The 12016-nt window shown below is 56.6% G+C and overlaps 1 protein-coding gene across 3 annotated transcripts in view; it reads right to left on the reverse strand.

Moving 5' to 3' along the window:
- The window catches only part of LOC139232692 (disks large homolog 4), a 438206-nt gene that overhangs the window by 49345 nt on the left and 376845 nt on the right, over window positions 1–12016 (reverse strand). For 2 of the 3 annotated variants that reach the window (XM_070863168.1, XM_070863167.1), the window contains exons 6-7: window positions 3182–3235; window positions 413–463 (exon numbers count right to left, since the gene is read on the reverse strand). In XM_070863168.1, coding sequence (XP_070719269.1) covers window positions 413–463; window positions 3182–3235 — 105 coding nt within the window. Of the gene's footprint in view, window positions 1–412; window positions 464–3181; window positions 3236–9702; window positions 10048–12016 lie in introns of those variants that run through there. The other variant, XM_070863169.1, reaches the window with a different exon arrangement.

The following is a 12016-nucleotide window of genomic DNA, read 5'->3' on the forward strand; positions in this document are numbered from 1 at the left end:
TGCGCCTGCATTTTTAGGCGCAAGATTTTTGAGGACATTTGTACGCGTAAATATCGCAAATTTGCACGTACAAGTGTCCTCGCTCCCGATATGCGCGAGACCTGTCAAGCCAGAAACTTGACAGATCGGAAAAGTCGGTTTTCAGCGCATGTGCCTTGCGCGCTAGAGAACCGGCTTTTCCGATGCCTTCCCGGGTCCGTGGAAACGCCATACGGACCCGGGACATGGGAATTTCAGGCTCAATGTGTACTCAGCTCTGCAAAGAATGTGTGCATATTGGGAAGGGACATGATCATACGGTCTGCAGTGAGATCGATCATATTTCGCTCATATTGAATGGTCAAGTGATAAGGGCAGCCAGGTTGGGAAATAAAATGTTGACAAGAGGTTGACTAATTGTCCCATCACTTACTCTCTCCAGTGTGATTTCTTCGTATTCAATCTCTCCATCGGTACCATTGATCTGTCGAACAAAGACTATGTCACACATTGAGGAAAGAGTTGCTGGCAATTTATTTTCACATTGAGCCCAGCCTGACGCCCATTACACTTTTACCAAATATTTTCCCTCAACAACAACTTGCATTTATACAGAGTCTAAAACATCCCAAGTCACTTCACAAGAGCGATTATCAAACAAATTTTGACACCGAGCCACATAAGGCGATATTAGGGACAGGCGACCAAAAGCTTGGTCAAAGAGGTCGGTTTTGAGAAGTATCTTAAAGGAGGAGAGAGAGAGGCAGAGACGTTTAGGGAGTGAGTTCCAGAGCTTGGGACCCAGGCAGCTGATGCACGGCCACCGATGGTTGAGCGATAATAATCAGGGATGCTCAAGAGGGCAGAATTAGAGGAGCGCAGAGATCTCAGGGGTTGTGGGGCTGGAGGAGATTATAGAGATAGGGAGGGGTGAGGACCATGGAGGGATTTGAAAAGGAGATGAGAATTTTAAAATTGAGGCATTGCCGAACCAGGGGTCAATGTAGATCAGAGAGCACAGGGGGTGATGGGTGAGCGGGACTCAGTGCGAGTTAGGACACAGGGTAACGAGCACAGGGGGTGATGGGTGAGCGGGACTCGGTGCGAGTTAGGACACGGGGTAGCAAGCACATCTTTCTTTGTCATTTCCTTTACAGATCTGCTCTCCCCACTCATCCAGCCCAGTCCCACCCAGCCCAGCTCAACCCAGCCCAGCCCAACCCAACCAAACCCAGCTCAACCCAACCAAACCCAGCTCAACCCAACCAAACCCAGCTCAACCCAACCAAACCCAGCTCAACCCAACCAAACCCAGCTCAACCCAACCAAACCCAGCTCAACCCAACCAAACCCAGCCCAACCCAACCCAACCCAGCCCAGCCCAACCAAACCCAGCTCAACCCAGCCCAGCCCAGCCCAGCCCAACCAAACCCAGCGCAACCCAACCAAACCCAGCTCAACCCAACCAAACCCAGCTCAACCCAACCAAACCCAGCTCAACCCAACCAAACCCAGCTCAACCCAACCAAACCCAGCTCAACCCAACCCAGCCCAGCCCAGCCCAACCAAACCCAGCTCAACCCAACCAAACCCAGCTCAACCCAACCAAACCCAGCTCAACCCAACCAAACCCAGCTCAACCCAACCCAACCCAGCTCAACCCAACCAAACCCAGCTCAACCCAACCCAACCCAGCTCAACCCAACCCAACCCAGCTCAACCCAACCCAACCCAGCCCAACCAAACCCAGCTCAACCCAACCAAACCCAGCTCAACCCAACCAAACCCAGCTCAACCCAACCCAACCCAGCTCAACCCAACCAAACCCAGCTCAACCCAACCAAACCCAGCTCAACCCAACCCAACCCAGCTCAACCCAACCCAACCCAGCCCAGCCCAACCCAACCCAGCTCAACCCAACCCAACCCAGCTCAACCCAACCCAGCCCAGCCCAACCAAACCCAGCTCAACCCAACCCAACCCAGCTCAACCCAGCCCAGCCCAACCAAACCCAGCTCAACCCAACCAAACCCAGCTCAACCCAACCAAACCCAGCTCAACCCAACCCAACCCAGCCCAGCCCAACCAAACCCAGCTCAACCCAACCAAACCCAGCTCAACCCAACCAAACCCAGCTCAACCCAACCCAACCCAGCTCAACCCAACCCAACCCAGCCCAGCCCAACCAAACCCAGCTCAACCCAACCAAACCCAGCCCAGCCCAACCAAACCCAGCTCAACCCAACCCAACCCAGCTCAACCCAACCCAACCCAGCCCAGCCCAACCCAACCCAGCTCAACCCAACCAAACCCAGCTCAACCCAACCAAACCCAGCTCAACCCAACCAAACTCAGCTCAACCCAACCCAACCCAGCTCAACCCAACCCAACCCAGCTCAACCCAAGCAAACCCAGCTCAACCCAAGCAAACCCAGCTCAACCCAACCCAGCTCAACCCAACCCAACCCAGCTCAACCCAACCCAACCCAGCTCAACCCAACCAAACCCAGCTCAACCCAACCCAGCTCAACCCAACCAAACCCAGCTCAACCCAACCAAACCCAGCTCAACCCAACCAAACCCAGCTCAACCCAAGCAAACCCAGCTCAACCCAACCCAACCCAGCTCAACCCAACCCAACCCAGCTCAACCCAACCAAACCCAGCTCAACCCAACCCAACCCAGCCCAGCCCAACCAAACCCAGCTCAACCCAACCAAACCCAGCTCAACCCAACCAAACCCAGCTCAACCCAACCAAACCCAGCTCAACCCAACCAAACCCAGCTCAACCCAACCCAACCCAGCTCAACCCAACCCAACCCAGCTCAACCCAACCCAACCCAGCTCAACCCAACCCAACCCAGCCCAACCAAACCCAGCTCAACCCAAGCAAACCCAGCTCAACCCAACCAAACCCAGCTCAACCCAACCAAACCCAGCTCAACAAAGCCCAACCCAGTCCAGTGCTGTGGGGCCTGTCAGTGCTGCCTGTCTGTATGCATCCACTGAGTCTCAATCCAGCTTTGCACACACTACCCGTAACACGCCCGTCAGGAACGCAAAGGCCACACACGGGTGCAGCTGCTGTGTTCCTGAGAGCCGGGCCATGATTAATGATCCAAGACGTATGTAGCAGAACATGCAAACACCCAGCAAACCCAGCAGAAACATGGACACGTTGGTGGAACAAAAGCAACTCACGTAAGGCGGAGCATCCAGACTGTCTGTGTTCACGATCACGGGAGGCGAATTAGCCTGGAAAACACAAAGGAGCAAAGAGAAACGGCCGTTATTGCACAGATTAAGGGTGACAAATTCGGTTGGCCAGAGGGGCATTAATGGGGGGCTAAGTCCCTCGAGCCCGATCGCCACACTTTCTGCGCCTGCCGCGAGCGTCAGTGAAGGTTTAGCGGCGGTGCTGACAGTTTGCGCTGCTCTCGCTAGCCCCAACCACTGGGTGACATCACCGAGTGTGCAACGACCCCGTAACCCCGCGTTTGCAAAATTCAGTCTTGCATTGCTGGACCGGGTGTCGATGTAGGTCAGCGAGCACAGAGGGTGATGAGTGAGCGGACTTGGTGCGAGTTAGGACACGGGGGCAGCGAGCACAGAGGGTGATGGGTGAGCGGGACTCGGTGCGAGTTAGGACACGGGGGCAGCGAGCACAGAGGGTGATGGGTGAGCGGACTTGGTGCGAGTTAGGACACGGGGGCAGTGAGCACAGGGGGTGATGAGTGAGCGGACTTGGTGCGAGTTAGGACACGGGGGCAGCGAGCACAGAGGGTGATGGGTGAGCGGGACTCGGTGCGAGTTAGGACACGGGGCAGCGAGCACAGGGGGTGATGGGTGAGCGGGACTCGATGCGAGTTAGGACATGGGGCAGCGAGCACAGGGGGTGATGGGTGAGCGGGACTCGGTGCGAGTTAGGACATGGGGCAGCGAGCACAGGGGGTGATGGGTGAGCGGGACTCGGTGCGAGTTAGGACATGGGGCACCGAGCACAGGGGGTGATGGGTGAGTGGGATTCGGTGCGAGTTAGGACATGAGTCAGCGAGCACAGGGGGTGATGGGTGAGCGGGACTCGGTGCGAGTTAGGACACGGGGCAGCGAGCACAGGGGGGTGATGAGTGAACGGGACTGGGTGTGAGTTAGGACACGGGGCAGCGAGCACAGGGGGTGATGGGTGAGTGGGACTCGGTCCGAGTTAGGACATCGGGCAGCGAGCACAGGGGATGATGGGTGAGCGGGACTCGGTGCAAGTTAGTACATGGGGCAGCCGAGTTTTGGATCACCTCTAATTTACGTCGGGTAGAATGTGGGAGGCCAGCCAGGAGTGCGTTGGAATAGTCAAGTCTGGAGGTAATAAAGGCACAGATGAGGGCTTCAGCAGCGGATGAGCTGAGGCTGGGGCGGAGACGGGTGATGTTACAGAGGTGGAAATAGGCGGTTTTGGTCCCGCTGCGAATATGTGGCCGGAAGCTCATTTCAAGGTCAAATATGACACCAAGATTGCGAACAATCTGGTTCAGCCTCGGACAGGAGTTGGGGAGAGGGATGGAGTCGGTGGCTGGGGAACAGAGTTTGTGGCGGGGACCGAGAATAATGGCTTCGGTCTTCCCGATATTCAATTGGAGAAAATTTCTGCTCATCCGGAACAAACACACGGCAGTGTCAGGCAGGATGCTTTCCACTCTCAGTCAGGGACACAGAGAGAGATCAGAGACTGAGAGGAACGAGACGGCCAGTGTAATATATGCCCCTGTGAGTATGCTCACAGATTTGTTGAGCTGGGAGTGGCTTAGCCAGTCACGTGATGTTCACAAGACTCAATAAAACCCCGGCCAGTTGGGTTTGGGGGATCCACGATGGGGCAGGTGGTTGAGAGCCTGGTGGATGAACTGGTAATGTGTTGTGTGATTGATAAACCTTTGTTAATAAACCAACTAGTTGTGAATAGCAATGTGTTGCGATGAATTCGTCAGAAAGGAGCCCACGATGACGGCCATTTTCTGGGCGGGTTCTCGAGGGCCAGCATTTGCGGTCTGCCTGCCCACTCACTCTCCACAACATCGGCACGTGATGTGACATCCGAAGCAGGGAGAGGATCGATGGCCAAAAACACTGGGAGGAAGAGCGAGAACACTGGCATCTGTCGCCTTGCCGAGCAAGGCCTGCAGCGACCAGACACCAGGGACTCAACAGCTTGGCACTCCTGGAGACCTGCCAGTAGCAAGTGGCACTTAGCAAAGGTACAATCCACACTTGGCCCCAACTCTTCGGGGAACTTTGTATCAGAGTTTGATTTGGATCCCACCTCTTACAATAAGCAGGCTGTTTAAAATCTGACTTTGGTGCTGCCCAGCCAGTGCTAGATTACCTCATCTCCCTTACCCATTTCAATCTTGCTGTTCTCCCGATCTTAAGGGAGGTAACTGCTGCATTCGGGGCCCAGCAAACAGTCTTAAAATAGGACATCGTTACAATTCAGCGTCAGCCCAGGCTCAGTGCGCAACAACAATCGCTTCAGGGTCTCATGTTCGTGGGTTCCAGTCCTACTCCGGAGACTTGAGCACCTAATCTAGGCCGACACTCCCAGTGCTGTACTGAGGGAGTGCCACACTGTCGGAGGGGCTGTACTGAGGGAGTGCCACACTGTCGGAGGGGCTGTACTGAGGGAGTGCCACACTGTCGGAGAGGCTGTACTGAGCGAGTGCCACACTGTCGGAGGGGCTGTACTGGGGGAGCGCCGCACTGTCGGAGGGGCTGTACTGGGGGAGCGCCGCACTGTTGGAGGGGCTGTACTGGGGGAGTGCCGCACTGTCGGAGGGGCAGTACTGAGGGACTGCCGCACCGTCGGGCTGGAGGGGGTTACAGAGATAGGGAGGGGTGTAGGGCTGGAGGAGGTTACAGAGATAGGGAGGGGTGTAGGGCTAGAGGAGGTTACAGAGATAGGGAGGGTTGCAGGAGCTGGAGGGGGTTACAGAGATAGGGAGGGTTGTAGGGGCTGGAGGGGGTTACAGAGATAGAGAGGGGCGTAGGGCTGGAGGAGGTTACAGAGATAGGGAGGGTGCAGGGGCTGGAGGAGGTTACAGAGATAGGGAGGGGCTGGAGGGGGTTACAGGGATAGGGAGGGGTGTAGGGGCTGGAGGGGGTTACAGTGATGGGGAGGGGCTGGAGGGGGTTACAGAGATAGAGAGGGGCGTAGGGCTGGAGGAGGTTACAGAGATAGGGAGGCTGCAGGGGCTGGAGGAGGTTACAGAGATAGGGAGGGGTATAGGGGCTGGAGGAGGTTACAGAGATAGGGAGGGGTGTAGTACTGGAGGAGGTCAGAGATAGGGAGGGGTGCAGGGCTGGAGGAGGTTACAGGGACAGGGAGAGTGTGTAGGGGCTGGAGGAGGTTACAGAGAAAAGGAGGGGTGCAGGGCTGGAGGAGGTTACAGAGATGGGGAGGGATGCAGGGCTGGGGGAGGGGTGCAGGGCTAGAGGAGGTGACAGAGATAGGGAGGGGTGTAGGGGCTGGAGGGGGTTACAGGGATAGGGAGGGGTGTAGGGGCTGGAGGGGGTTACAGTGATAGGGAGGGGTGTCGGGGCTGGAGGGGGATATAGAGATAGGGAGAGGTGTAGGGGATTACAGAGTTAGGGAGGGATGTAGGGCTGGAGGAGGTTACAGAGATAGGGAGGGTTGTAGGGGCTGGAGGGGGTTACAGAGATAGGGAGGGATGTAGGGCTGGAGGAGGTTACAGAGATAGGGAGGGTTGTAGTGGCTGGAGGAGGTTACAGAGATAGGGAGGCGTGTAGGGGCTGGAGCAGGTTACAGAGATAGGGAGGGGTGTCGGGCTGGAGGAGGTTTTAGAGATAGAGAGGGGTGTAGGGGCTCGAGGGGGTTATAGAGATAGGGAGGGATGTAGGGCTGGAGGAGGTTACAGAGATAGGGAGGGTTGTAGTGGCTGGAGGAGGTTACAGAGATAGGGAGGCGTGTAGGGGCTGGAGCAGGTTACAGAGATAGGGAGGGGTGTCGGGCTGGAGGAGGTTTTAGAGATAGAGAGGGGTGTAGGGGCTCGAGGGGGTTACAGAGATAGGGAGGGGTGTAGTACTGGAGGAGGTCAGAGATAGGGAGGGGTGCAGGGCTGGAGGAGGTTACAGGGACAGGGAGAGTGTGTAGGGGCTGGAGGAGGTTACAGAGAAAAGGAGGGGTGCAGGGCTGGAGGAGGTTACAGAGATGGGGAGGGATGCAGGGCTGGGGGAGGGGTGCAGGGCTAGAGGAGGTGACAGAGATAGGGAGGGGTGTAGGGGCTGGAGGGGTTTACAGGGATAGGGAGGGGTGTAGGGGCTGGAGGGGGTTACAGTGATAGGGAGGGGTGTCGGGGCTGGAGGGGGATATAGAGATAGGGAGGGGTGTAGGGGATTACAGAGATAGGGAGGGATGTAGGGCTGGAGGAGGTTAAAGAGATAGGGAGGGTTGTAGGGGCTGGAGGGGGTTACAGAGATAGGGAGGGATGTAGGGCTGGAGGAGGTTACAGAGATAGGGAGGGTTGTAGTGGCTGGAGGAGGTTACAGAGATAGGGAGGCGTGTAGGGGCTGGAGCAGGTTACAGGGATAGGGAGGGGTGTCGGGCTGGAGGAGGTTTTAGAGATAGAGAGGGGTGTAGGGGTGGAGGAGGTTACAGAGATAGGGAGGGGTGTAGTACTGGAGGAGGTCAGAGATAGGGAGGGGTGCAGGGCTGGAGGAGGTTACAGGGACAGGGAGAGTGTGTAGGGGCTGGAGGAGGTTACAGAGAAAAGGAGGGGAGCAGGGCTGGAGGAGGTTACAGAGATGGGGAGGGATGCAGGGCTGGGGGAGGGGTGCAGGGCTAGAGGAGGTGACAGAGATAGGGAGGGGTGTAGGGGCTGGAGGGGGTTACAGGGATAGGGAGGGGTGTAGGGGCTGGAGGGGGTTACAGTGATAGGGAGGGGTGTCGGGGCTGGAGGGGGATATAGAGATAGGGAGGGGTGTAGGGGATTACAGAGATAGGGAGGGATGTAGGGCTGGAGGAGGTTAAAGAGATAGGGAGGGTTGTAGGGGCTGGAGGGGGTTACAGAGATAGGGAGGGATGTAGGGCTGGAGGAGGTTACAGAGATAGGGAGGGTTGTAGTGGCTGGAGGAGGTTACAGAGATAGGGAGGCGTGTAGGGGCTGGAGCAGGTTACAGAGATAGGGAGGGGTGTCGGGCTGGAGGAGGTTACAGAGATAGGGAGGGTTGTAGGGGCTGGAGGCGGTTACAGAGATAGGGAGGGATGTAGGGCTGGAGGAGGTTACAGAGATAGGGAGAGTTGTAGTGGCTGGAGGAGGTTACAGAGATAAGGAGGCGTGTAGGGGCTGGAGCAGGTTACAGAGATAGGGAGGGGTGTCGGGCTGGAGGAGGTTTTAGAGATAGAGAGGGGTGTAGGGGCTCGAGGGGGTTACAGAGATAGGGAGGGGTGTAGTACTGGAGGAGGTCAGAGATAGGGAGGGGTGCAGGGCTGGAGGAGGTTACAGGGACAGGGAGAGTGTGTAGGGGCTGGAGGAGGTTACAGAGAAAAGGAGGGGTGCAGGGCTGGAGGAGGTTACAGAGATAGGGAGGGGTGTAGGGGATTACAGAGATAGGGAGGGATGTAGGGCTGGAGGAGGTTACAGAGATAGGGAGGGGTGTAGAGGATTACAGAGATAGGGAGGGATGTAGGGCTGGAGGAGGTTAGAGATAGGGAGGGTTGTAGGGGCTGGAGGGGGTTACAGAGATAGGGAGGGATGTAGGGCTGGAGGAGGTTACAGAGATAGGGAGGGTTGTAGTGGCTGGAGGAGGTTACAGAGATAGGGAGGGTTGTAGTGGCTGGAGGAGGTTACAGAGATAGGGAGGTGTGTAGGGGCTGGAGCAGGTTACAGAGATAGGGAGGGGTGTCGGGCTGGAGGAGGTTACAGAGATAGGGAGGGGTGTAGGGGCTCGAGGGGGTTACAGAGATAGGGAGGGGTGTAGGGGCTGGAGGAGGTTATAGAGATAGGGAGGGGTAAGGGCCATGGAGGGATTTGTAAACACGGATGAGAATTTTGAAATCGAGGCATTGCCGGATCAGGAGCCAGTGTGGGTCAGCGAGCACAGGGGGTGATGGGTGAGCGGGACTCGGTGCGAGTTAGGACACGAGGCAGCGAGCACAGGGGGTGATGGGTGAGCGGGACTTGGTGCGAGTTAGGACACGAGGCAGCGAGCACAGCGGGTGATGGGTGAGTGGGACTCGGTGCGAGTTAGGACACAGGGCAACGAGCACAGAGGGCGATGGGTGAGCGGGACTCGGTGCAAGTTAGGACATGGTGCAGCGAGCACAGGGGGTGATGGGTGAGTGGGACTCGGTGCGAGTTAAGACGCAGGGGGCAGGCGAGTTTCGGATGAGCTGAAGTTTATGGTGGGTGCAGACACGCAGAAACCGAGGTGCCCAGCCCCCAAACACATCACCTCTCTATCTAACGCAATCGAGTGCAATCTGCCGACAATCTCCTTTAAGAGCAAACAGTGCCCCGGGAACCCCTGTAAATTACTATCTGTGCTTTTTTTTTGATAAAGTCTGTCTTTTAATTATTCAACAGGAGCAAAGTGTTCTAATTTCCCCCGCTGCGTCAGATGAGTGTGATTTGACCCAATGATCCCGCAGCACTGTTATTACCCAGCCATCACACTTTATCAAACGGGATGTCAGATGTTGGTGAAATTATTACCTGCCACGACTCCGTGTCGATGCTGCTAAATTCGTATTTGTTTGTTGTTTTCTGACAACGCATCTGACTCCCAACTCCCCATGAAGCTAAAGGCCATTCCACCAGGGACTTAGACATGTTCAGGACCAGCCAATACTGCTTGTATCTGGGGAGGGCGCTCTAACCCCTCTCTCACACACTCCTGTATCTGGGGAGGTCGCTCTAACCCTTCTCTCTCGCACGCTCCTATATCTGGGGAGGGCGCTCTAATCCCTCTCTCTCACACACTCCTGTATCTGGGGAGGTCGCTCTAACCCCTCTCTCACACACTCCTGTATCTGGGGAGGTCGCTCTAACCCCTCTCTCACACACTCCTGTATCTGGGGAGGGCGCACTAACCCCTCTCTCTCACACACTCCTGTATCTGGGGAGGTCGCTCTAACCCCTCTCTCACACACTCCTGTATCTGGGGAGGGCCCTCTAATCCCTCTCTCTCACACACTCCTGTATCTGAGGAGGTCTCTCTAACCTCTCTCTCTCACACACTCCTGTATCTGGGGAGGACCCTCTAACCCCTCTCTCACATTCCTGTATCTGGGGAGGGCCCTCTAATTCCTCTCTCATACTCCTGTATCTGAGGAGGTCCCTCTAACCCCTCTCTCACACACTCCTCTATCTGGGGAGGGCCCTCTAAGCCCTCTCTCACACACTCCTGTATCTGGGGAGGTCCCTCTAACCCCTCTCTCTCGCACGCTCCTGTATCTGGGGAGGTCCCTCTTACCCCTCTCTCTCTCACACTCCTGTATCTGGGGAGGCCCCTCTAACCCCTCTCTCACACACTCCTGTATCTGGGGAGGTCCCTCTAACCCCTCTCTCTCGCACGCTCCTGTATCTGGGGAGGTCCCTCTTACCCCTCTCTCTCTCACACTCCTGTATCTGGGGAGGGCGCTCTAACCCCTCTCTCACACACTCCTGTATCTGGGGAGGGCGCTCTAACCCCTCTCTCACACACTCCTGTATCTGGGGAGGTCCCTCTAACCCCTCTCTCACACACTCCTGTATCTGGGGAGGGCCCTCTAATCCCTCTCTCTCACACACTCCTGTATCTGGGGAGGTCTCTCTAACCCCTCTCTCTCACACACTCCTGTATCTGGGGAGGTCCCTCTAACCCTTCTCTCTCACACACTCATGTAACTCGGGAGGACCCTCTAACCCCTCTCTCACATTCCTGTATCTGGGGAGGGCCCTCTAATCCCTCTCTCACACTCCTGTATCTGAGGAGGTCCCTCTAACCCCTCTCTCACACACTCCTCTATCTGGGGAGGTCCCTCTAACCCCCCTCTCTCTCTCTCACACGCCTGTATCTGGGGAGGTCCCTCTAACCCCTCTCTCTCACACACTCCAGTATATGGGGAGGGCCCTCTAATCCCTCTCTCTCACTCCTGCATCTGGGGAGATCCCTCTAACCCCCCTCTCTCTCTCTCTCTCACACTCCTGTATCTGGAGACGTCCCTCCAACCCCCCCTCTTTCTCTCTCACACCCCTGAATCGGGGGAGGTCCCTCGAACCCCCCTCTCTCTCTCGCACACTCCTGTATCTGGGGAGGGCCCTCTAACCCCCCTTTCTCTGACACACACTCCTGTATCTGGGGAGGTCCCTCTAACCCTTCTCTCTCACACACACTCCTGTATCTGGGGAGGGCACTCTAACCCCTCTCTCACACACTCCTGTATCTGGGGAGGTCCCTCTAACCCCTCTCTCACACACTCCTGTATCTGGGGAGGGCCCTCAAATCCCTCTCTCTCACACACTCCTGTATCTGGGGAGGTCTCTCTAACCCCTCTCTCTCTCACACTCCTGTATCTGGGGAGGTCCCTCTAACCCCTCTCTCTCACACACTCCTGTATCCGGGGGGGTCCCCCTAACCCTTCTATCTCTCACACTCCTGTATCTGGGGAGGTCCCTCTAACCCCACTCTCATGCACACTCCTGTATCTAGGGAGGTCCCTCTAACCCTTCTCTCTCACACACTCATGTAACTCGGGAGGACCCTCTAACCCCTCTCTCACATTCCTGTATCTGGGGAGGGCCCTCTAATCCCTCTCTCACACTCCTGTATCTGAGGAGGTCCCTCTAACCCCTCTCTCACACACTCCTCTATCTGGGGAGGTCCCTCTAACCCCCCTCTCTCTCTCACACACTCCTGTATCTGGGGAGGTCTCTCTAACCCCTCTCTCTCTCACACTCCTGTATCTGGGGAGGTCCCTCTAACCCCTCTCTCTCACACACTCCTGTATCCGGGGGGGTCCCCCTAACCCTTCTATCTCTCACACTC

The sequence above is a fragment of the Pristiophorus japonicus genome, chromosome 20 (genome assembly GCF_044704955.1).
Source record: "Pristiophorus japonicus isolate sPriJap1 chromosome 20, sPriJap1.hap1, whole genome shotgun sequence".
NCBI classification, from domain to species: domain Eukaryota; kingdom Metazoa; phylum Chordata; class Chondrichthyes; family Pristiophoridae; genus Pristiophorus; species Pristiophorus japonicus.